Raw genomic sequence first — 22500 nt, 5'->3', positions numbered from 1 at the left:
ATTTTAAATATAATGGGGATGGACAGTTATGGTAACCTAGTGGTTAGAGCGTTGGGCCAGTAACCGAGCTGACAAGGTAAAAATCTGTCATTCTGCCTCTGAGCAAGGCAGTTAACCCACTGTTCCCCTGAGCAAGGCAGTTAACCCACTGTTCCCTGGGCACCGAAGACGTGGATGTTGATTAAGGCAGCCCCCCCGCACATCTGATTCAGAGGGGTTGGGTTAAATGCGGAAGACACATTTCAGTTGAATACATTCAGTTGTACAACTGACTAGGTCTCCCCCTTTCCCTTAATGCAGCCCTGGTAGCTGTCACATGGGATGACGCCGGAGAGACCAAGCAGGTGATCAGGGAGTCAAACGTTTAATATGAAAGGAGACAGGAACAGGAACAGTAAATGAGTAACACAAACAAAAACAATGAAAGCAGCATCAGGGAACAGAGCTGGGGAACTGACAAATATAGAGGAGGAAATTAACAGGTGATCAGAGCAGGGAACTGACACATGTAGGAGAGGTAATAAACAGGTGAACAGAGCAGGGAACTGACAAATATAGAGGAGGAAATTAACAGGTGATCAGAGCAGGGAACTGACACATGTAGGAGAGGTAATAAACAGGTGAACAGAGCAGGGAACTGACAAATATAGAGGAGGAAATAAACAGGTGATCAGAGCAGGGAACTGACAAATATAAAGGAGGAAATTAACAGGTGATGAATGAGTCCAGGTGAACAGAGCAGGGAACTGACAAATATAGAGGAGGAAATAAACAGGTGATGAATGAGTCCAGGTGGGTCCAATATCGCTGGGGGGGGGGGGGTAGCGACGTGACAGTAGCAACGTAAAATGCTAAGCTAAACAGAGCTATTTGCCCAGCAAAATAGCAATATTTTAGTAATGTTGAAACATAGAATAGAGCTAGCTAGATTGGTCTCAAATATACCAGTAAATCAGCTCCCACTTTCTTTATCAAAACATTTGGTTTTATAAGCCATATAAACTTAACAATTGGAATGGACAGTTATGTTTCCCTGGGGGCAGAAACGTAAAATGTTAAATTATATGTAGTTTAGCTGAGCAGGGTACTACTTCCTACTAAGGTTGGATTATATAATTGATTTAGCTAGCAAGCTTGGTCAAAAATCTGCCAGTAGGTCAGTTAACATTTTGTTTTATTAAAGGTTTAATTGAATAAGCCATATAAACAATTGTTCTGCCCTAAACCAATCAGATTATTTATGCCCTTAGAACAAAGTTGACGACACTTCATGTCAACCTGCCTTTTAGCAGCCTTGTGAGCCAGTCTGGTAATACGAGGCTAGAATCTTTGTGGACTGTTGAAGTATACTGTATATAAAAATTCCCAATTTTCAATGTGTTGTATGGTGTTCCAGAGACCCGGGGGGTCCTCCTGGTGGCATGGAGGGCCAGAGCAGCGCCGCCGTGTGGTGGCGTTTCCTGCTGCGTCGCTGGCGTCGCTTCTGGAGTGCCCCGGTCACTGTGTTCCTAGGCAATGTCATCATGTACTTTGCCTTCCTCATCCTGTTCACCTACGTGCTCCTGCTGGACTTTCGTCCTCCGCCCCCCGCGGGCCCTGGGGCCCCTGAGATCATGCTCTACTTCTGGGTCTTCACCCTGGTGCTGGAGGAGCTGAGACAGGTGTGTTGACGTCACGGGCTGGATCTGAACTCTGGGAGAAACCAACGTCTTAATTGTTAAAGAGGAAATGTCCTGGTAGGGCTGAGGGAGACACTGGCAGAGCTGAGGCCTGAGGGTGACACTGGCAGAACTACCTAGGGAGACCATGAGCCCAACTCATGTCATCATCATTGACATCACTTCCCATGGGGTTTGAGCTGTCAACTAACGTGAATTCAATGTGAAAATAAAATGACAAAATCACCATGTCATTGGATTTAGGTTAAAAGTTAAAACATTTTTCACGTCATTTTTTGTTGTTGAATTCAACCAGTTTTTCCCCAGTGGGCTCCCGAATTTGTTCTTAACTGACTTGTCCAGTTAAATAAAGGTTCCATAACACAATATCTGTGTCTGAAATGGCACCTTATTCCCTCCATACTGAACTACTTTCGACAAGGGCCCTGTTCAAAACACTACGTTTTTTATTTATTTTACCTTTATTTTACTAGGCAAGTCAGTTAAGAACAAATTCTTATTTTCAATGACGGCCTAGGAACCTTCCGGTTACTAGTCCAACGCTCTAACCACTAGGCTACCCTGCCGTCCTATTCCGTAGTGGACTAAGGAATGGAGTTCCATTTCAGTGCTTCTCAACTCTGTTCCTCAGGTACTCAGCTGTTGATAAGTTGCATCCGGTGTGCGGCTGGACAGAATATGTGCAGCGTTGAGGATACTCCAGGATTGTTGTTGAGGATAAATGTATTTTTAGCCTGGGGGGGAAATTTGACATAAATTACTCAAATGACCTCGAAAATATACACAACTAGAATTATACTGCTAATTGTGATGTTCTAACAGAGTGAACTAACGCTTTATTGACCTGGGTGATGCAGAGCTTCTTCACAGACGAAGACATGAGCATCCTGAAGAAATTCAAGCTGTACGTGGAGGACAACTGGAACAAGTGTGACATGGTGGCCATCTCACTCTTCGTTATCGGTGTGTCCTGCAGGTGAGCAGAGTCCTTCCTCTCTTACATCCAGTTTCCTCTCTTGCAACCAACAAAGTTCCATCTATATGCAGATGATACAGTTATATATTCATGTGCTCCTTCTCTGGTTCAGGCTGTTGAAGAGCTCCACACTGCTTTTCAGTCACTGCAGGCCTCACTTTATGGTCTCAAACTGGTCTTGAATATACAACAAAAAAACTAGATTCATGACCTTTACCAGAGCTAGAACTCTGCCAGAGAAGGTTAGCATTGTCACTTCTGGTGGCTTAGCCATTGAAAAAGTATCATCCTACAAATACCTAGGTATTTGGTTGGATGACAAGTTCATGTGGATAATCTTGTGACAAAGCTTAAATTGAAATTGGGTTTTTCTTTTCGTAATACGGCTTCAGGCTTATGGCTAGAAAGACGCTTGTTCAGGCCACTTTTCTCTCTGTAATTGATTATAGTGACTTGTTGTATTTTCATGCAGCCTCCTCTGTCTGACAGAGACTGGACTCTGTTTATCATGCAGCCTCCTCTGTCTTACAGAGACTGGACTCTGTTTATCATGCAGCCTCCTCTGTCTGACAGAGACTGGACTCTGTTTATCATGCAGCCTCCTCTGTCTGACAGAGACTGGGCTCTGTTTATCATGCAGCCTCCTCTGTCTTACAGAGACTGGACTCTGTTTATCATGCAGCCTCCTCTGTCTTACAGAGACTGGACTCTGTTTATCATGCAGCCTCCTCTGTCTGACAGAGACTGGACTCTGTTTATCATGCAGCCTCCTCTGTCTGACAGAGACTGGGCTCTGTTTATCATGAAACCTCCTCTGTCTTACAGAGACTGGACTCTGTTTATCATGCAGCCTCCTCTGTCTTACAGAGACTGGACTCTGTTTATCAAGCAGCCTCCTGTCTTACAGAGACTGGACTCTGTTTATCATGCAGCCTCCTCTGTCTTACAGAGACTGGACTCTGTTTATCATGCAGCCTCCTCTGTCTTACAGAGACTGGACTCTGTTTATCATGCAGCCTCCTCTGTCTTACAGAGACTGGACTCTGTTTATCATGCAGCCTCCTGTCTTACAGAGACTGGACTCTGTTTATCATGCAGCCTCCTCTGTCTTACAGAGACTGGACTCTGTTTATCATGCAGCCTCCTCTGTCTTACAGAGACTGGACTCTGTTTATCAAGCAGCCTCCTGTCTTACAGAGACTGGACTCTGTTTATCATGCAGCCTCCTCTGTCTTACAGAGACTGGACTCTGTTTATCATGCAGCCTCCTCTGTCTTACAGAGACTGGACTCTGTTTATCATGCAGCCTCCTCTGTCTTACAGAGACTGGACTCTGTTTATCATGCAGCCTCCTCTGTCTTACAGAGACTGGACTCTGTTTATCATGCATCCTTGCGCTTTATTACAAATGCCAAGTCACTCACCCACCATTGCACATTGTACCAAATGGTGGGTTGGACCTCACTTTATATGCACATAAAGATACATTTGTATGTGTTCATCTACAAAGCCCTTTTGGGTAAACTCCCTCTTTACCTCTGTAGTCTGGTCTCCTTCACCACCAGCAGTTACCATACCCGGTCTGTTAGGTGGTTGCTACTTAGAGTCCTCAGGACATTCACAGTATTAGACAAGACTGCCTTCTCTTCTTGTGCACCAAACGCATGGAATCATCTACAATCCCTGCTTCATCTGGATATGTTAGTAATAGTGAATGGAATCATCTACAATCCCTGCTTCATCTAGATATGTTAGTGCTACTGAATGGAATCATCTACAATCCCTGCTTCATCTAGATGTGTTAGTGCTACTGAATGGAATCATCTACAATCCCTGCTTCATCTAGATGTGTTAGTGCTACTGAATGGAATCATCTACAATCCCTGCTTCATCTAGATATGTTAGTGCTACTGAATGGAATCATCTACAATCCCTGCTTCATCTAGATATGTTAGTGCTACTGAATGGAATCATCTACAATCCCTGCTTCATCTAGATATGTTAGTGCTACTGAATGGAATCATCTAAAATCCCTGCTTCATCTAGATATGTTAGTGCTACTGAATGGAATCATCTACAATCCCTGCTTCATCTAGATATGTTAGTGCCACTGAATGGAATCATCTACAATCCCTGCTTCATCTAGATATGTTAGTGCCACTGAATGGAATTAAAATATTGATGGGAGACTTACAGAGGAGTGTAAATGTTTGTGTTTTAGGCTGGATCATGTTGTTGTATTGTTGTATGTTTAAATGATGTAATGTATTGATCGTTGTGTGTTTAAATGATGTAATGTATTGATCGTTGTGTGTTTAAATGATGTAATGTATTGATCGTTGTATGTTTAAATGATGTAATGTATTGATCGTTGTATGTTTAAATGATGTAATGTATTGATCGTTGTATGTTTAAATGATGTAATGTATTGATCGTTGTATGTTTAAATGATGTAATGTATTGATCGTTGTGTGTTTAAATGATGTAATGTATTGATCGTTGCTGCCTTCTTGGCCAGGTCTCCCTTGAGAAAGAGACTCTGGGTCTCAATGGGCTTTTCCTGGTTAAATACATTTAAAAAAATACAAATATACAGGTGTAGGATCTTAATTTGACGCAAGAGTCAAATAACCCTGCAGCAGGAGGATTTGATTTTTTTTTTAAGTGATGATTTCTAACAATAAATTCATTTTGACAGGCTACAGTAGGTAGGGTATATGATAGACTACAGTAGGTAGGCTATATGATAGACTATAGTAGGTAGACTATATGATAGACTGTAGTAGGCTATAGTTGTGGTGTGATATCTAGTGATAGAAAGAGATCTGCTGATTTTCAGTACATTTACTGTGTGAAGTGACATTGGTAGTGACATTAACTCCGTACAGCTGGGGTATTCAAATCTGACCCTACGAGGCCCGGGGACTACTGCTGCTTTGGTCGTCTACCTGATAATTCATTGTATCCACCTGGTGTCCCAGGTCTTAATCCGTTCCTGATTAGGGGGAGGAGAATTTTAAACAATGTACAAAAATCTGTGGAACTGGCTTCGAAGTCCAGATTAGAATTTAAGGGCCATAGTTGAATACAGGTCTAATATAGGATGTAATTCTGACAGGATGATGAAAGACACATATGAGGCGGGACGAACGGTTCTGGCGCTGGACTTCATGGTGTTCACACTGCGTCTCATCCACATCTTCGCCATCCACAAGCAGCTGGGGCCCAAGATCATCATCGTGGAGAGGATGGTAACGTAGGGAACTGTTTAGAAGACAAACATGTATGACAAATGTACCAGGTTTATGACCCAGAAATACAACGTAGCCCCACTAAAACACATTTTGAAAACTTTGATGTATTTGTGTACCAGGGTTGAGGTCAGTTCCATTTCAGTTCCAGTCAATTCAGAAAGTAAACCAAAAATGTTTTTTTAAACAAACATTTGTCATTGATTATTATTATCTTCCAATGTATTTGTAATTCCAGTGTACTTCCTGAATTGACTGTAATTGACCACAACCCTGTTGTGTATAAATGGAATTGTGGTTCTAAGCGTACTTTATAACCTGGTACATTTGTAGTGTCAAGGGAGGATTACAGGTGATGTTTGTACTCTGTTCTTCCTGACAGATGAAGGATGTGTTCTTCTTCCTGTTCTTCCTGAGTGTGTGGCTCATAGCGTACGGCGTGGCTACTCAGGCCCTTCTCCACCCCAACGACCCGCGCCTAGACTGGGTGTTTCGCAGGGTCCTGTATCGACCCTACCTGCACATCTTTGGCCAGATCCCATTGGAGGAGATTGACGGTGAGATAGAATGTTTTCTGTTTTTCTAGCAATGCCTCTGCTCTGTTATAGTCATGTACATTTAGTTCACATGTAGTTCACATGTAGTTCACATGTAGTTCACATGTAGGTCAGTTTACATGTAGTTCACATGTAGTTCACATGTAGGTCAGTTTACATGTAGTTCACATGTAGTTCACATGTAGGTCAGTTTACATGTAGATCACATGTAGTTCACATGTAGGTCAGTTTACATGTAGTTCACATGTAGGTCAGTTTACATGTAGTTCACATGTAGTTCACATGTAGGTCAGTTTACATGTAGTTCACATGTAGGTCAGTTTACATGTAGTTCACATGTAGGTCAGTTTACATGTAGTTCAGATGTAGGTCAGTTTACATGTAGTTCACATGTAGGTCAGTTTACATGTAGTTCACATGTAGGTCAGTTTACATGTAGTTCACATGTAGTTCACATGTAGTTCACATGTAGGTCAGTTTACATGTAGTTCACATGTAGTTCACATGTAGGTCAGTTTACATGTAGTTCACATGTAGTTCACATGTAGGTCAGTTTACATGTAGATCACATGTAGTTCACATGTAGGTCAGTTTACATGTAGTTCACATGTAGGTCAGTTTACATGTAGTTCACATGTAGTTCACATGTAGGTCAGTTTACATGTAGTTCACATGTAGGTCAGTTTACATGTAGTTCACATGTAGGTCAGTTTACATGTAGTTCACATGTAGGTCAGTTTACATGTAGTTCACATGTAGTTCACATGTAGTTCACATGTAGGTCAGTTTACATGTAGTTCACATGTAGGTCAGTTTACATGTAGTTCACATGTAGTTCACATGTAGGTCAGTTTACATGTAGATCACATGTAGTTCACATGTAGGTCAGTTTACATGTAGTTCACATGTAGGTCAGTTTACATGTAGTTCACATGTAGTTCACATGTAGGTCAGTTTACATGTAGTTCACATGTAGGTCAGTTTACATGTAGTTCACATGTAGGTCAGTTTACATGTAGTTCACATGTAGGTCAGTTTACATGTAGTTCACATGTAGGTCAGTTTACATGTAGTTCACATGTAGGTCAGTTTACATGTAGTTCACATGTAGGTCAGTTTACATATAGTTCACATGTAGTTCACATGTAGGTCAGTTTACATGTAGTTCACATGTAGTTCACATGTAGGTCAGTTTACATGTAGATCACATGTAGTTCACATGTAGGTCAGTTTACATGTAGTTCACATGTAGGTCAGTTTACATATAGATCACATGTAGTTCACATGTAGGTCAGTTTACATGTAGTTTACATGTAGTTCACATGTAGGTCAGTTCACATGTAGTTCACATGTAGGTCAGTTTACATGTAGTTTACATGTTGTTCAGTTTACATGTAGTTCACATGTTGTTCAGTTTACATGTAGTTCACATGTAGGTCAGTTTACATGTAGTTCACATGTAGGTCAGTTTACATGTAGTTTACATGTTGTTCAGTTTACATGTAGTTCACATGTTGTTCAGTTAACATGTAGTTCACATGTAGGTCAGTTTACATGTAGTTCACATGTAGGTCAGTTTACATGTAGTTCACATGTTGTTCAGTTTACATGTAGTTCACATGTAGGTCAGTTTACATGTAGTTCACATGTAGGTCAGTTTACATGTAGTTCACATGTAGGTCAGTTTACATGTAGTTCACATGTAGGTCAGTTTACAATGTAGTTCACATGTAGGTCAGTTTACATGTAGTTCACATGTTGTTCAGTTTACATGTAGTTCACATGTTGTTCAGTTTACATGTAGTTCACGTGTAGGTCAGTTTACATGTAGTTCACATGTTGTTCACATGTTGTTCACATGTTGTTCAGTTTACATGTAGCTCACATGTTGTTCAGTTTACATGTAGTTCACATGTAGGTCAGTTTACATGTAGTTCACATGTAGGTCAGTTCACATGTAGTTCACATGTTGTTCAGTTTACATGTAGTTTACATGTAGTTCACATGTTGTTCCGTTTACATGTAGTTCACATGTAGGTCAGTTTACATGTAGTTCACATGTTGTTCAGTTTACATGTAGTTCACATGTAGGTCAGTTTACATGTAGTTCACATGTAGGTCAGTTCACATGTTGTTCAGTTTACATGTAGTTTACATGTTGTTCAGTTTACATGTAGTTCACATGTAGGTCAGTTTACATGTAGTTCACATGTTGTTCAGTTTACATGTAGTTTACATGTTGTTCAGTTTACATGTAGTTTACATGTTGGTCAGTTTACATGTAGTTCACATGTTGGTCAGTTTACATGTAGTTTACATGTAGGTCAGTTTACATGTAGTTCACATGTTGTTCAGTTTACATGTAGTTTACATGTTGTTCAGTTTACATGTAGTTTACATGTTGTTCAGTTTACATGTAGTTTACATGTTGTTCATTTTACATGTAGTTCACATGTAGGTCAGTTTACATGTAGTTCACATGTAGGTCAGTTTACATGTAGTTCACATGTTGTTCAGTTTACATGTAGTTCACATGTAGGTCAGTTTACATGTAGTTCACATGTTGTTCAGTTTACATGTAGTTCACATGTAGGTCAGTTTACATGTAGTTCACATGTTGTTCAGTTCACATGTAGTTTACATGTTGTTCAGTTTACATGTAGTTTACATGTTGTTCAGTTTACATGTAGTTCACATGTAGGTCAGTTTACATGTACTTCACATGTTGTTCAGTTTACATGTAGTTTACATGTTGTTCAGTTTACATGTAGTTTACATGTTGGTCAGTTTACATGTAGTTCACATGTTGGTCAGTTTACATGTAGTTTACATGTAGGTCAGTTTACATGTAGTTCACATGTTGTTCAGTTTACATGTAGTTTACATGTTGTTCAGTTTACATGTAGTTTACATGTTGTTCAGTTTACATGTAGTTTACATGTTGTTCAGTTTACATGTAGTTCACATGTAGGTCAGTTTACATGTAGTTCACATGTAGGTCAGTTTACATGTAGTTCACATGTTGTTCAGTTTACATGTAGTTCACATGTAGGTCAGTTTACATGTAGTTCACCTGTTGGTCAGTTTACATGTAGTTCACATGTAGGTCAGTTCACATGTAGTTTACATGTTGTTCAGTTTACATGTAGTTCACATGTAGGTCAGTTTACATGTAGTTCACATGTAGGTCAGTTTACATGTAGTTCACATGTAGGTCAGTTACATTTACATTTACATTTAAGTTATTTAGCAGACGTTCTTATCCAGAGCGACTTACAAATTGGTGCATTCACCTTACATCCAGTGGAACAGTCACTTTACAATAGTGCATCTAAATCTTAAAGGGGGGGGTGAGAGGGATTACTTATCCTATCCTAGGTATTCCTTAAAGAGGTGGGGTTTCAGGTGTCTCCGGAATGTGGTGATTGACTCCGCTGTCCTGGCGTCGTGAGGGAGTTTGTTCCACCATTGGGGGGCCAGAGCAGCGAACAGTTTTGACTGGGCTGAGCGGGAGCTGTACTTCCTCAGTGGTAGGGAGACGAGCAGGCCAGAGGTGGATGAACGCAGTGCCCTTGTTTGGGTGTAGGGCCTGATCAGAGCCTGGAGGTACTGAGGTGCCGTTCCCCTCACAGCTCCGTAGGCAAGCACCATGGTCTTGTAGCGGATGTGAGCTTCAACTGGAAGCCAGTGGAGAGAACGGAGGAGCGGGGTGACGTGAGAGAACTTGGGAAGGTTGAACACCAGACGGGCTGCGGCGTTCTGGATGAGTTGAAGGGTTTAATGGCACAGGCAGGGAGCCCAGCCAACAGCGAGTTGCAGTAATCCAGACGGGAGATGACAAGTGCCTGGATTAGGACCTGCGCCGCTTCCTGTGTGAGGCAGGGTCGTACTCTGCGGATGTTGTAGAGCATGAACCTACAGGAACGGGCCACCGCCTTGATGTTGGTTGAGAATGACAGGGTGTTGTCCAGGATCACGCCAAGGTTCTTAGCGCTTTGGGAGGAGGACACAATGGAGTTGTGAACCGTGATGGCGAGATCATGGAACGGGCAGTCCTTCCCCGGGAGGAAGAGCAGCTCCGTCTTGCCGAGGTTCAGCTTGAGGTGGTGATCCGTCATCCACACTGATATGTCTGCCAGACATGCAGAGATGCGATTCGCCACCTGGTCATCAGAAGGGGGAAAGGAGAAGATTAATTGTGTGTCGTCTGCATAGCAATGATAGGAGAGACCATGTGAGGTTATGACAGAGCCAAGTGACTTGGTGTATAGCGAGAATAGGAGAGGGCCTAGAACAGAGCCCTGGGGGACACCAGTGGTGAGAGCGCGTGGTGAGGAGACAGATTCTCGCCACGCCACCTGGTAGGAGCGACCTGTCAGGTAGGACGGAATCCAAGTGTGGGCCGCGCCGGAGATGCCCAACTCGGAGAGGGTGGAGAGGAGGATCTGATGGTTCATAGTATCGAAGGCAGCCGATAGATCTAGAAGGATGAGAGCAGAGGAGAGAGAGTTAGCTTTAGCAGTGCGGAGCGCCTCCGTGATACAGAGGAGAGCAGTCTCAGTTGAATGACTAGTCTTGAAACCTGACTGGTTTGGATCAAGGAGGTCATTCAGAGAGAGATAGCGGGAGAGCTGGCCAAGGACGGCACGTTCAAGAGTTTTGGAGAGAAAAGAAAGAAGGGATACTGGTCTGTAATTGTTGACATCGGAGGGATCGAGTGTAGTTTTTTTCAGAAAGGGTGCAACTCTCGCTCTCTTGAAGACGGAAGGGACGTAGCCAGTGGTCAGCGATGAGTTGATGAGCGAGGTGAGGTAAGGGAGAAGGTCTCCGGAAATGGTCTGGAGAAGAGAGGAGGGGATAGGGTCAAGCGGGCAGGTTGTTCACATGTAGTTTACATGTTGTTCAGTTTACATGTAGTTTACATGTTGGTCAGTTTACATGTAGTTCACATGTAGGTCAGTTTACATGTAGTTTACATGTAGGTCAGTTCACATGTAGTTCACATGTTGTTCAGTTCACATGTAGTTTACATGTTGTTCAGTTCACATGTAGTTCACATGTTGTTCAGTTTACATGTAGTTCACATGTAGGTCAGTTTACATGTAGTTCACATGTAGGTCAGTTTACATGTAGTTCACATGTAGGTCAGTTACATTTACATTTACATTTAAGTTATTTAGCAGACGTTCTTATCCAGAGCGACTTACAAATTGGTGCATTCACCTTACATCCAGTGGAACAGTCACTTTACAATAGTGCATCTAAATCTTAAAGGGGGGGGTGAGAGGGATTACTTATCCTATCCTAGGTATTCCTTAAAGAGGTGGGGTTTCAGGTGTCTCCGGAATGTGGTGATTGACTCCGCTGTCCTGGCGTCGTGAGGGAGTTTGTTCCACCATTGGGGGGCCAGAGCAGCGAACAGTTTTGACTGGGCTGAGCGGGAGCTGTACTTCCTCAGTGGTAGGGAGACGAGCAGGCCAGAGGTGGATGAACGCAGTGCCCTTGTTTGGGTGTAGGGCCTGATCAGAGCCTGGAGGTACTGAGGTGCCGTTCCCCTCACAGCTCCGTAGGCAAGCACCATGGTCTTGTAGCGGATGTGAGCTTCAACTGGAAGCCAGTGGAGAGAACGGAGGAGCGGGGTGACGTGAGAGAACTTGGGAAGGTTGAACACCAGACGGGCTGCGGCGTTCTGGATGAGTTGAAGGGGTTTAATGGCACAGGCAGGGAGCCCAGCCAACAGCGAGTTGCAGTAATCCAGACGGGAGATGACAAGTGCCTGGATTAGGACCTGCGCCGCTTCCTGTGTGAGGCAGGGTCGTACTCTGCGGATGTTGTAGAGCATGAACCTACAGGAACGGGCCACCGCCTTGATGTTGGTTGAGAATGACAGGGTGTTGTCCAGGATCACGCCAAGGTTCTTAGCGCTTTGGGAGGAGGACACAATGGAGTTGTGAACCGTGATGGCGAGATCATGGAACGGGCAGTCCTTCCCCGGGAGGAAGAGCAGCTCCGTCTTGCCGAGGTTCAGCTTGAGGTGGTGATCCGTCATCCACACTGATATGTCTGCCAGACATGCAGAGATGCGATTCGCCACCTGGTCATCAGAAGGGGGAAAGGAGAAGATTAATTGTGTGTCGTCTGCATAGCAATGATAGGAGAGACCATGTGAGGTTATGACAGAGCCAAGTGACTTGGTGTATAGCGAGAATAGGAGAGGGCCTAGAACAGAGCCCTGGGGGACACCAGTGGTGAGAGCGCGTGGTGAGGAGACAGATTCTCGCCACGCCACCTGGTAGGAGCGACCTGTCAGGTAGGACGGAATCAAGTGTGGGCCGCGCCGGAGATGCCCAACTCGGAGAGGGTGGAGAGGAGGATCTGATGGTTCATAGTATCGAAGGCAGCCGATAGATCTAGAAGGATGAGAGCAGAGGAGAGAGAGTTAGCTTTAGCAGTGCGGAGCGCCTCCGTGATACAGAGGAGAGCAGTCTCAGTTGAATGACTAGTCTTGAAACCTGACTGGTTTGGATCAAGGAGGTCATTCAGAGAGAGATAGCGGGAGAGCTGGCCAAGGACGGCACGTTCAAGAGTTTTGGAGAGAAAAGAAAGAAGGGATACTGGTCTGTAATTGTTGACATCGGAGGGATCGAGTGTAGTTTTTTTCAGAAAGGGTGCAACTCTCGCTCTCTTGAAGACGGAAGGGACGTAGCCAGTGGTCAGCGATGAGTTGATGAGCGAGGTGAGGTAAGGGAGAAGGTCTCCGGAAATGGTCTGGAGAAGAGAGGAGGGGATAGGGTCAAGCGGGCAGGTTGTTCACATGTAGTTTACATGTTGTTCAGTTTACATGTAGTTTACATGTTGGTCAGTTTACATGTAGTTCACATGTAGGTCAGTTTACATGTAGTTTACATGTAGGTCAGTTCACATGTAGTTCACATGTTGTTCAGTTCACATGTAGTTTACATGTTGTTCAGTTCACATGTAGTTCACATGTAGGTCAGTTTACATGTAGTTTACATGTTGTTCAGTTTACATGTACATCACAGGAGGTTGGTAGCACCTTAATTAGGGAGGACGAGCTCATGGTCATGTCTGGAACGGAGTACGTGGAATGGTATCACATCCATCAAACACATGGTTTATATGGATCCATATTCTCCATTCCAGCCATTATCATGAGCCATCCTCCCCTCAGCAGCCTCCACTGGTGCACATGTAGTTTACATCTAGTTCCGTTTACATTTAGTTTACATGTAGTTTACATGTACTTCCGTTTACATGTAGTTTACATGTAGTCAGTTTACATGTAGTTCACATGTGGTCAGTTTACATGGAGTCAGTTTACATGTAGTCAGTTTACACTTAGTCTACACTTAGTTTACATGTAGTCAGTTTACACTTAGTCTACACTTAGTTTACATGTAGTCAGTTTACACTTAGTCTACACTTAGTTTACATGTAGTCAGTTTACATGTAGTTTACACTTAGTTTACATGTAGTCAGTTTACATGTAGTTTACACTTAGTTTACATGTAGTCAGTTTACATGTAGTCTACACTTAGTTTACATGTAGTCAGTTTACACTTAGTCTACACTTAGTTTACATGTAGTCAGTTTACATGTAGTTTACACTTAGTTTACATGTAGTCAGTTTACATGTAGTTTACACTTAGTTTACATGTAGTCAGTTTACATGTAGTTTACACTTAGTTTACATGGAGTCAGTTTACATGTAGTTTACACTTAGTTTACATGGAGTCAGTTTACATGTAGTCAGTTTACACTTAGTCTACACTTAGTTTACATGTAGTCAGTTTACACTTAGTCTACACTTAGTTTACATGTAGTCAGTTTACATGTAGTTTACACTTAGTTTACATGTAGTCAGTTTACATGTAGTTTACACTTAGTTTACATGTAGTCAGTTTACATGTAGTTTACACTTAGTTTACATGTAGTCAGTTTACACTTAGTCTACACTTAGTTTACATGTAGTCAGTTTACATGTAGTTTACACTTAGTTTACATGTAGTCCGTTTACATGTAGTTTACACTTAGTTTACATGGAGTCAGTTTACATGTAGTTTACACTTAGTTTACATGGAGTCAGTTTACATGTAGTTTACACTTAGTTTACATGGAGTCAGTTTACATGTAGTCAGTTTACACTTAGTCTACACTTAGTTTACATGTAGTCAGTTTACACTTAGTCTACACTTAGTTTACATGTAGTCAGTTTACATGTAGTTTACACTTAGTTTACATGTAGTCAGTTTACATGTAGTTTACACTTAGTTTACATGTAGTCAGTTTACATGTAGTTTACACTTAGTTTACATGTAGTCAGTTTACATGTAGTCTACACTTAGTTTACATGTAGTCAGTTTACACTTAGTCTACACTTAGTTTACATGTAGTCAGTTTACATGTAGTTTACACTTAGTTTACATGTAGTCAGTTTACATGTAGTTTACACTTAGTTTACATGTAGTCAGTTTACATGTAGTTTACACTTAGTTTACATGTAGTCAGTTTACATGTAGTTTACACTTAGTTTACATGTAGTCAGTTTACATGTAGTTTACACTTAGTTTACATGTAGTCAGTTTACATGTAGTTTACACTTAGTTTACATGTAGTCAGTTTACATGTAGTTTACACTTAGTTTACATGTAGTCAGTTTACATGTAGTTTACACTTAGTTTACATGTAGTCAGTTTACATGTAGTTTACACTTAGTTTACATGTAGTCAGTTTACATGTAGTTTACACTTAGTTTACATGTAGTTTACACTTAGTTTACACGTGGTCAGTTTACACTTAGTTTACACTTAGTTTACATGTAGTCAGTTTACATGTAGTTTACACTTAGTTTACATGTGGTCAGTTTACACTTAGTTTACACTTAGTTTACACTTAGTTTACACTTAGTTTACATGTAGTCAGTTTACATGTAGTTTACACTTAGTTTACATGTAGTCAGTTTATATGTAGTTTACACTTAGTTTACATGTAGTTTACACTTAGTTTACATGTAGTCAGTTTACATGTAGTTTACACTTAGTTTACATGTAGTCAGTTTACATGTAGTTTTCATGTTGTTCAGTTTCCTTCAGTGGTACATCTTGTTGTCATTCACTACATATCTTGAATTGTTAGTGAATATAAGAGCATTGGTGTAAACACAGTATTTCAGCATGCTTGACCACACTGCTGGGGCACTGCTCAGCGGGCGACCTCAGGGGGCGACCTCAGGGGGCGACCTCAGCGGGCGACCTCAGGGGGCGACCTCAGCGGGCGACCTCAGCGGGCGACCTCAGGGGGCGACCTCAGCGGGCGACCTCAGGGGGCGACCTCAGGGGGCGACCTCAGGGGGCGACCTCAGGGGGCGACCTCAGCGGGCGACCTCAGGGGGCGACCTCAGGGGGCGACCTCAGCGGGCGACCTCAGCGGGCGACCTCAGGGGGTGACCTCAGCGGGCGACCTCAGCGGGCGACCTCAGCGGGCGACCTCAGCGGGCGACCTCAGCGGGCGACCTGCGTCTGTGTTACGCAGTTCATTTTCTTGTTCTTAAAGGCAAATATCTGTGAACAACCGATAGTGAAGAACTATCTAATGTTATCTTCCCAGTGGCACGGATGCCCGAGACCAACTGTACCACGGTGATAGAGGAGATCATCATGGGAACTCTGCCCCCTTGTCCCAACATCTACGCCAACTGGCTGGTCATCCTACTGCTGGTCATCTTCTTACTGGTTACCAACGTTCTGCTGCTCAACCTCCTCATCGCCATGTTCAGGTCAGACTCAGCGCACACGCTACTCTGCAGCTCAGTTGGTAGAACATGGGGCTTGACGACTACAGGACAGTGGGTTCAATTCTCGGGAAACCACCCGTATGTAAAATGAAAACATCTACGAAATGGCAAATATGTACAAGGTCAGACTTAACACACACACGTGTTAGTTACTCAGCCCACAGTCATCACCCAGGAAATAATAGTTTACTCTGATGAGGGAGACTCCAAAAACATGTCCCAATTCAGGGCCCAATTCAATGATCATGTGCTGCAAGAACAAATCAAATCAAATGTATTTATATAGCCCTTCGTACATCAGCTAATATCTCAAAGTGCTGTACAGAAACCCAGCCTAAAACCCCAAACAGCAAGCAATACAGAGCTTTTAATGGTCGACAGGAAGAGTCTGGCCTGAACTGTGACTGTCTCACACAACCATCTGATAGGATTATTATTAATAATAATAATGATTAAGGTGGTATATATCACAGACATACACAATTCAACTGTCTCTCTACCTTTTGGATTACTACAGAAAAAAAGATCAATACTTACTCACATGTATCTAATTGATAGGTGAGAATTGTCTGTTAATTGAATGATTCGAATATTCCGCCCTGAAACATATAATTGTATGGAATTGATTTGAATGTATAAAATCATAATCAATAAATGTGTAGTTACATTTACATTTAAGTCATTTAGCAGACGCTCTTATCCAGAGCGACTTACAAATTGGTGCATTCACCTTACATCCAGTAGAACAGTCACTTTACAAGTGTAGTCAGGATTACGGTAAAACAATATGGCTTTATGGTATTTTAAACACAGACTGTCTGAGCTCGGTGCCGACCTGACTAGAGATTTGGGAGAGAACGGGGAGTACGTCTCAAGGACAAGGTCACGATCTCTGTCGGCTGGGTAGTGAGACAGACAGTGTGTGCGGAGCAGGACATGTGTGTGTGTGTATGGTTGTGTGTATGGTTGTGTGTGTGTGTGGGCGTGAGAAGTCAGTATAAAATGAATTGATTTGTATTCTTGACTTTAGAACGTTCCCTTGAATAAACCTTTTTGACTATTTTAGCTGGGCCTCCGTCTGTTTCATTCAACCAGGATCTTACACATTCTGGTTTGCAGACTGAGTAACATAATTACATTGGGTGATGTACCTGGAGAACATAATTCTCCTAACACTCATGCAGTGTGTTCTCGCTGTGATCTTTCCTCGACCTGCGTGCCTACAGCTACACATTCCAGGTGGTGCAGGGCAACACAGACATCTTCTGGAAGTTCCAGAGGTACAACCTGATCGTGGAGTACCACAGCCGGCCTGCCTTGGCCCCGCCCTTCATCATCATCAGTCACTGTTCCCAGCTCCTCCTCAGCCTGGTCAAGAGTCCTGAGCCCAAATTGGAGCAACTAGGTAAGGCCAGAAACATACGTATTTTACATCGCATACATACGGACATGTATAGTTATATAGGTACATAATTACACACAGGCATTCACACATACATACACAGTACATCTATAGTTATATAGGTACGTAATTACACACAGGCATTCACACATTCATACACAGTACATCTATAGTTATATAGGTACATAATTACACACAGGCATTCACACATTCATACACAGTACATGTATAGTTATATAGGTACATAATTACACACAGGCATTCACACATTCATACACAGTACATGTATAGTTATATAGGTACATAATTACACACAGGCATTCACACATACATACACAGTACATCTATAGTTATATAGGTACATAATTACACACAGGCATTCACACATTCATACACAGTACATGTATAGTTATATAGGTACATAATTACACACAGGCATTCACACATTCATACACAGTACATGTATAGTTATATAGGTACATAATTACACACAGGCATTCACACATTCATACACAGTACATGTATAGTTATATAGGTACATAATTACACACAGGCATTCACACATTCATACACAGTACATGTATAGTTATATAGGTACATAATTACACACAGGCATTCACACATTCATACACAGTACATGTATAGTTATATAGGTACATAATTACACACAGGCATTCACACATTCATACACAGTACATGTATAGTTATATAGGTACATAATTACACACAGGCATTCACACATTCATACACAGTACATGTATAGTTATATAGGTACATAATTACACACAGGCATTCACACATTCATACACAGTACATGTATAGTTATATAGGTACGTAATTACACACAGGCATTCACACATTCATACACAGTACATGTATAGTTATATAGGTACGTAATTACACACAGGCATTCACACATACATACACAGTACATCTATAGTTATATAGGTACATAATTACACACAGGCATTCACACATTCATACACAATACATGTATAGTTATATAGGTACGTAATTACACACAGGCATTCACACATTCATACACAGTACATGTGTTTGTATACCTTGTCGGTTGCAGCAGCCCTACTGCACATCGTAGTGTGAATATACACAATGCAATTCAGTTTAATATGAAACATAACACACATGGACAGTATAGGTCCTTACACCGTGGTGTTGGTGCTAGTATATAGATACTAACAGAGTGGTGTTGGTGCTAGTATATAGATACTAACAGAGTGGTGTTGGTGCTAGTATATAGATACTAACAGAGTGGTGTTGGTGCTAGTATATAGATACTAACAGAGTGGTGTTGGTGCTAGTATATAGATACTAACAGAGTGGTGTTGGTGCTAGTATATAGATACTAACAGAGTGGTGTTGGTGATGGTATATGGATACGAACAGAGTGGTGTTGGTGCTAGTATATAGATACTAACAGAGTGGTGTTGGTGCTAGTATATAGATACTAACAGAGTGGTGTTGGTGCTAGTATATAGATACTAACAGAGTGGTGTTGGTGCTAGTATATAGATACTAACAGGGTGGTGTTGGTGCTAGTATATAGATACTAACAGGGTGGTGTTGGTGCTAGTATATAGATACTAACAGAGTGGTGTTGGTGCTAGTATATAGATACTAACAGAGTGGTGTTGGTGCTAGTATATAGATACTAACAGAGTGGTGTTGGTGCTAGTATATAGATACTAACAGAGTGGTGTTGGTGCTAGTATATAGATACTAACAGAGTGGTGTTGGTGCTAGTATATAGATACTAACAGAGTGGTGTTGGTGCTAGTATATAGATACTAACAGGGTGGTGTTGGTGCTAGTATATAGATACTAACAGGGTGGTGTTGGTGCTAGTATATAGATACTAACAGGGTGGTGTTGGTGCTAGTATATAGATACTAACAGAGTGGTGTTGGTGCTAGTATATAGATACTAACAGAGTGGTGTTGGTGCTAGTATATAGATACTAACAGAGTGGTGTTGGTGCTAGTATATAGATACTAACAGAGTGGTGTTGGTGCTAGTATATAGATACTAACAGGGTGGTGTTGGTGCTAGTATATAGATACTAACAGAGTGGTGTTGTGATGGTGGATACTAGTGGTGTAGGTGCTATAGATACTAACAGAGTGGTGTTGGTGCTAGTATATAGATACTAACAGAGTGGTGTTGGTGCTAGTATATAGATACTAACAGAGTGGTGTTGGTGCTAGTATATAGATACTAACAGAGTGGTGTTGGTGCTAGTATATAGATACTAACAGAGTGGTGTTGGTGCTAGTATATAGATACTAACAGAGTGGTGTTGGTGCTAGTATATAGATACTAACAGAGTGGTGTTGGTGCTAGTATATAGATACTAACAGAGTGGTGTTGGTGCTAGTATATAGATACTAACAGGCTGGTGTTGGTGCTAGTATATAGATACTAACAGAGTGGTGTTGGTGCTAGTGATACTAACAGGGTGGTGTTGGTGCTAGTATAGATACTAACAGGGTGGTGTTGGTGCTAGTATATAGATACTAACAGAGTGGTGTTGGTGCTAGTATATAGATACTAACAGAGTGGTGTAGGTGCTAGTATATAGATACTAACAGAGTGGTGTTGGTGCTAGTATATAGATACTAACAGAGTGGTGTTGGTGCTAGTATATAGATACTAACAGAGTGGTGTTGGTGCTAGTATATAGATACTAACAGAGTGGTGTTGGTGCTAGTATATAGATACTAACAGAGTGGTGTTGGTGCTAGTATATAGATACTAACAGAGTGGTGTTGGTGCTAGTATATAGATACTAACAGAGTGGTGTTGGTGCTAGTATATAGATACTAACAGAGTGGTGTTGGTGCTAGTATATAGATACTAACAGAGTGGTGTTGGTGCTAGTATATAGATACTAACAGAGTGGTGTTGGTGCTAGTACAAAAATACTAACAGAGTGGTGTAGGTGCTAGTATATAGATACTAACAGAGTGGTGTTGGTGATAGTATATAGATACTAACAGAGTGGTGTTGGTGCTAGTATATAGATACTAACAGAGTGGTGTAGGTGCTAGTATATAGATACTAACAGAGTGGTGTTGGTGATAGTATATAGATACTAACAGAGTGGTGTTGGTGATAGTATATAGATACTAACAGAGTGGTGTAGGTGCTAGTACATAGATACTAACAGAGTGGTGTAGGTGCTAGTATACAGTATAGATACTAACAGAGTGGTGTAGGTGCTAGTATACAGTATAGATACTTACAGAGTGGTGTAGGTGCTAGTATATAGATACTAACAGAGTGGTGTAGGTGCTAGTATACAGTATAGATACTTACAGAGTGGTGTAGGTGCTAGTATATAGATACTAACAGAGTGGTGTAGGTGCTAGTATATAGATACTAACAGAGTGGTGTAGGTGCTAGTATACAGTATAGATACTTACAGAGTGGTATTGATGATAGTATATAAATGCTTACAGAGTGGTGTTGGTGTTGTGTGTTCAGAGAGGGAGCTGCCTGCAGGTCTGGACCAGAGGTTGATGACCTGGGAGACAGTACAGAAGGAGAACTATCTGGCCAAACTGGAACGGCAGCATCTGGAGAGCAGTGAGGAGAGACTGAAGAGCACCTCTTCCAAGTAACTCTTTGACAATGCTTTGTTTTGTAAATGGTATTGATCCATTTCCACCACGTTGTGTGTGCTGTATATTTGTAATTCTTATGAACTACCTTTAATATGTTATCATATATGTCTTTGATATTCATTGTGTTTTTCAAATGTTTTTCTTTGTGACAAAAGGGTTCAGAGCTTATTGAAGATTGTTGGAGGATTCAAGGAGCAAGAGAAGCGAATGTCATCCATGGAAGCTCAGGTACAAAAATAGAGAGACATTGATTTATTATGCCTGGCATATTAGAACCAATAGAGTAGTCCCAAAAGTGGAAACTCGGCCGGACAACACTAGTGATGGTACATGTGTGTGTATTATCAAAGGTGTGTAAAAGGTTTGCCTCTGTCTGTCCCACCCCCAGGTGAAGTACTGTGGGGAGGTGCTGTCCTGGATCGCTGAGTGCTTTTCCCAGAGTACACTCAAGTGTGAGAGAGAGGCCCCCAGAGTTCCATGTGAGTGATGATGCTAATGATGATGCTAGTGATGATGCTAGTGATGATGATCATGATGATCATGATGATGCTAGTGATGATGCTAGTAATTATGCTAGTCATGATACTAGTGATGATGCTAGTGATTATGCTAGTGATGATACTAGTGATGATACTAGTGATGATACTATTGATGATACTAGTGATTATGCTAGTGATGATGCTAGCGATCATGATCATGATAGTGATGATACTAGTGATGATGCTATTGATGTGTCGTGTCTTTGGCTATGCCAGATTAATTGCTAAGACATGCTATTCTATAAAATAATTTCTCCGTAATTAATATCACCTGATTGAGCTAATCATGTAAATGTAGTTAACTAGAGAGTCAGGCACCACAAAATAATATTTATAGAGTTGTTATCTTCCGAATAAACTCTTAAAGATCGAGTAATATTTTTCCTCAATAGCAGTCAATATCAATCGTCATCTTACTTCAGTCTCATAATCTGAAAGTTGTAAATTCTTGGTTATCTGCAAGAACCCTGGCTAACAATTTGAATCAGCAATACAAAATTGGGTTTAATTATTTATTTACTAAATACCTAACCAATCACACAGAACTACATATACAAATAATTAATTATACCTGGATAATTATTTACGTCATAAAGGAAAACGTCCCTAGCGGGTCGGAACAGATATGATAGCTTGTA

General features: G+C 41.5%; 1 protein-coding gene across 1 annotated transcript in view; it reads left to right on the top strand.

Moving 5' to 3' along the window:
* The window catches only part of trpm5 (transient receptor potential cation channel, subfamily M, member 5), a 50224-nt gene extending 28414 nt beyond the window's left edge, over positions 1–21810 (top strand). The window contains exons 17-25 of the mRNA XM_046335959.1: positions 1397–1661; positions 2537–2655; positions 5774–5906; positions 6289–6463; positions 16091–16259; positions 17504–17682; positions 21184–21316; positions 21479–21551; positions 21712–21810. Of these exons, the coding sequence (XP_046191915.1) occupies positions 1397–1661; positions 2537–2655; positions 5774–5906; positions 6289–6463; positions 16091–16259; positions 17504–17682; positions 21184–21316; positions 21479–21551; positions 21712–21810 (1345 nt within the window). The remainder of the gene's footprint in view (positions 1–1396; positions 1662–2536; positions 2656–5773; positions 5907–6288; positions 6464–16090; positions 16260–17503; positions 17683–21183; positions 21317–21478; positions 21552–21711) is intronic.
* The last annotated feature ends 690 nt before the right edge of the window (positions 21811–22500 follow it).

This window comes from Oncorhynchus gorbuscha, unplaced genomic scaffold, assembly GCF_021184085.1.
Source record: "Oncorhynchus gorbuscha isolate QuinsamMale2020 ecotype Even-year unplaced genomic scaffold, OgorEven_v1.0 Un_scaffold_885, whole genome shotgun sequence".
Classification (NCBI taxonomy): domain Eukaryota; kingdom Metazoa; phylum Chordata; class Actinopteri; order Salmoniformes; family Salmonidae; genus Oncorhynchus; species Oncorhynchus gorbuscha.
Note: the sequence above shows the minus strand (reverse complement) of the source record. Positions and strands in the feature narration are given on the sequence as shown.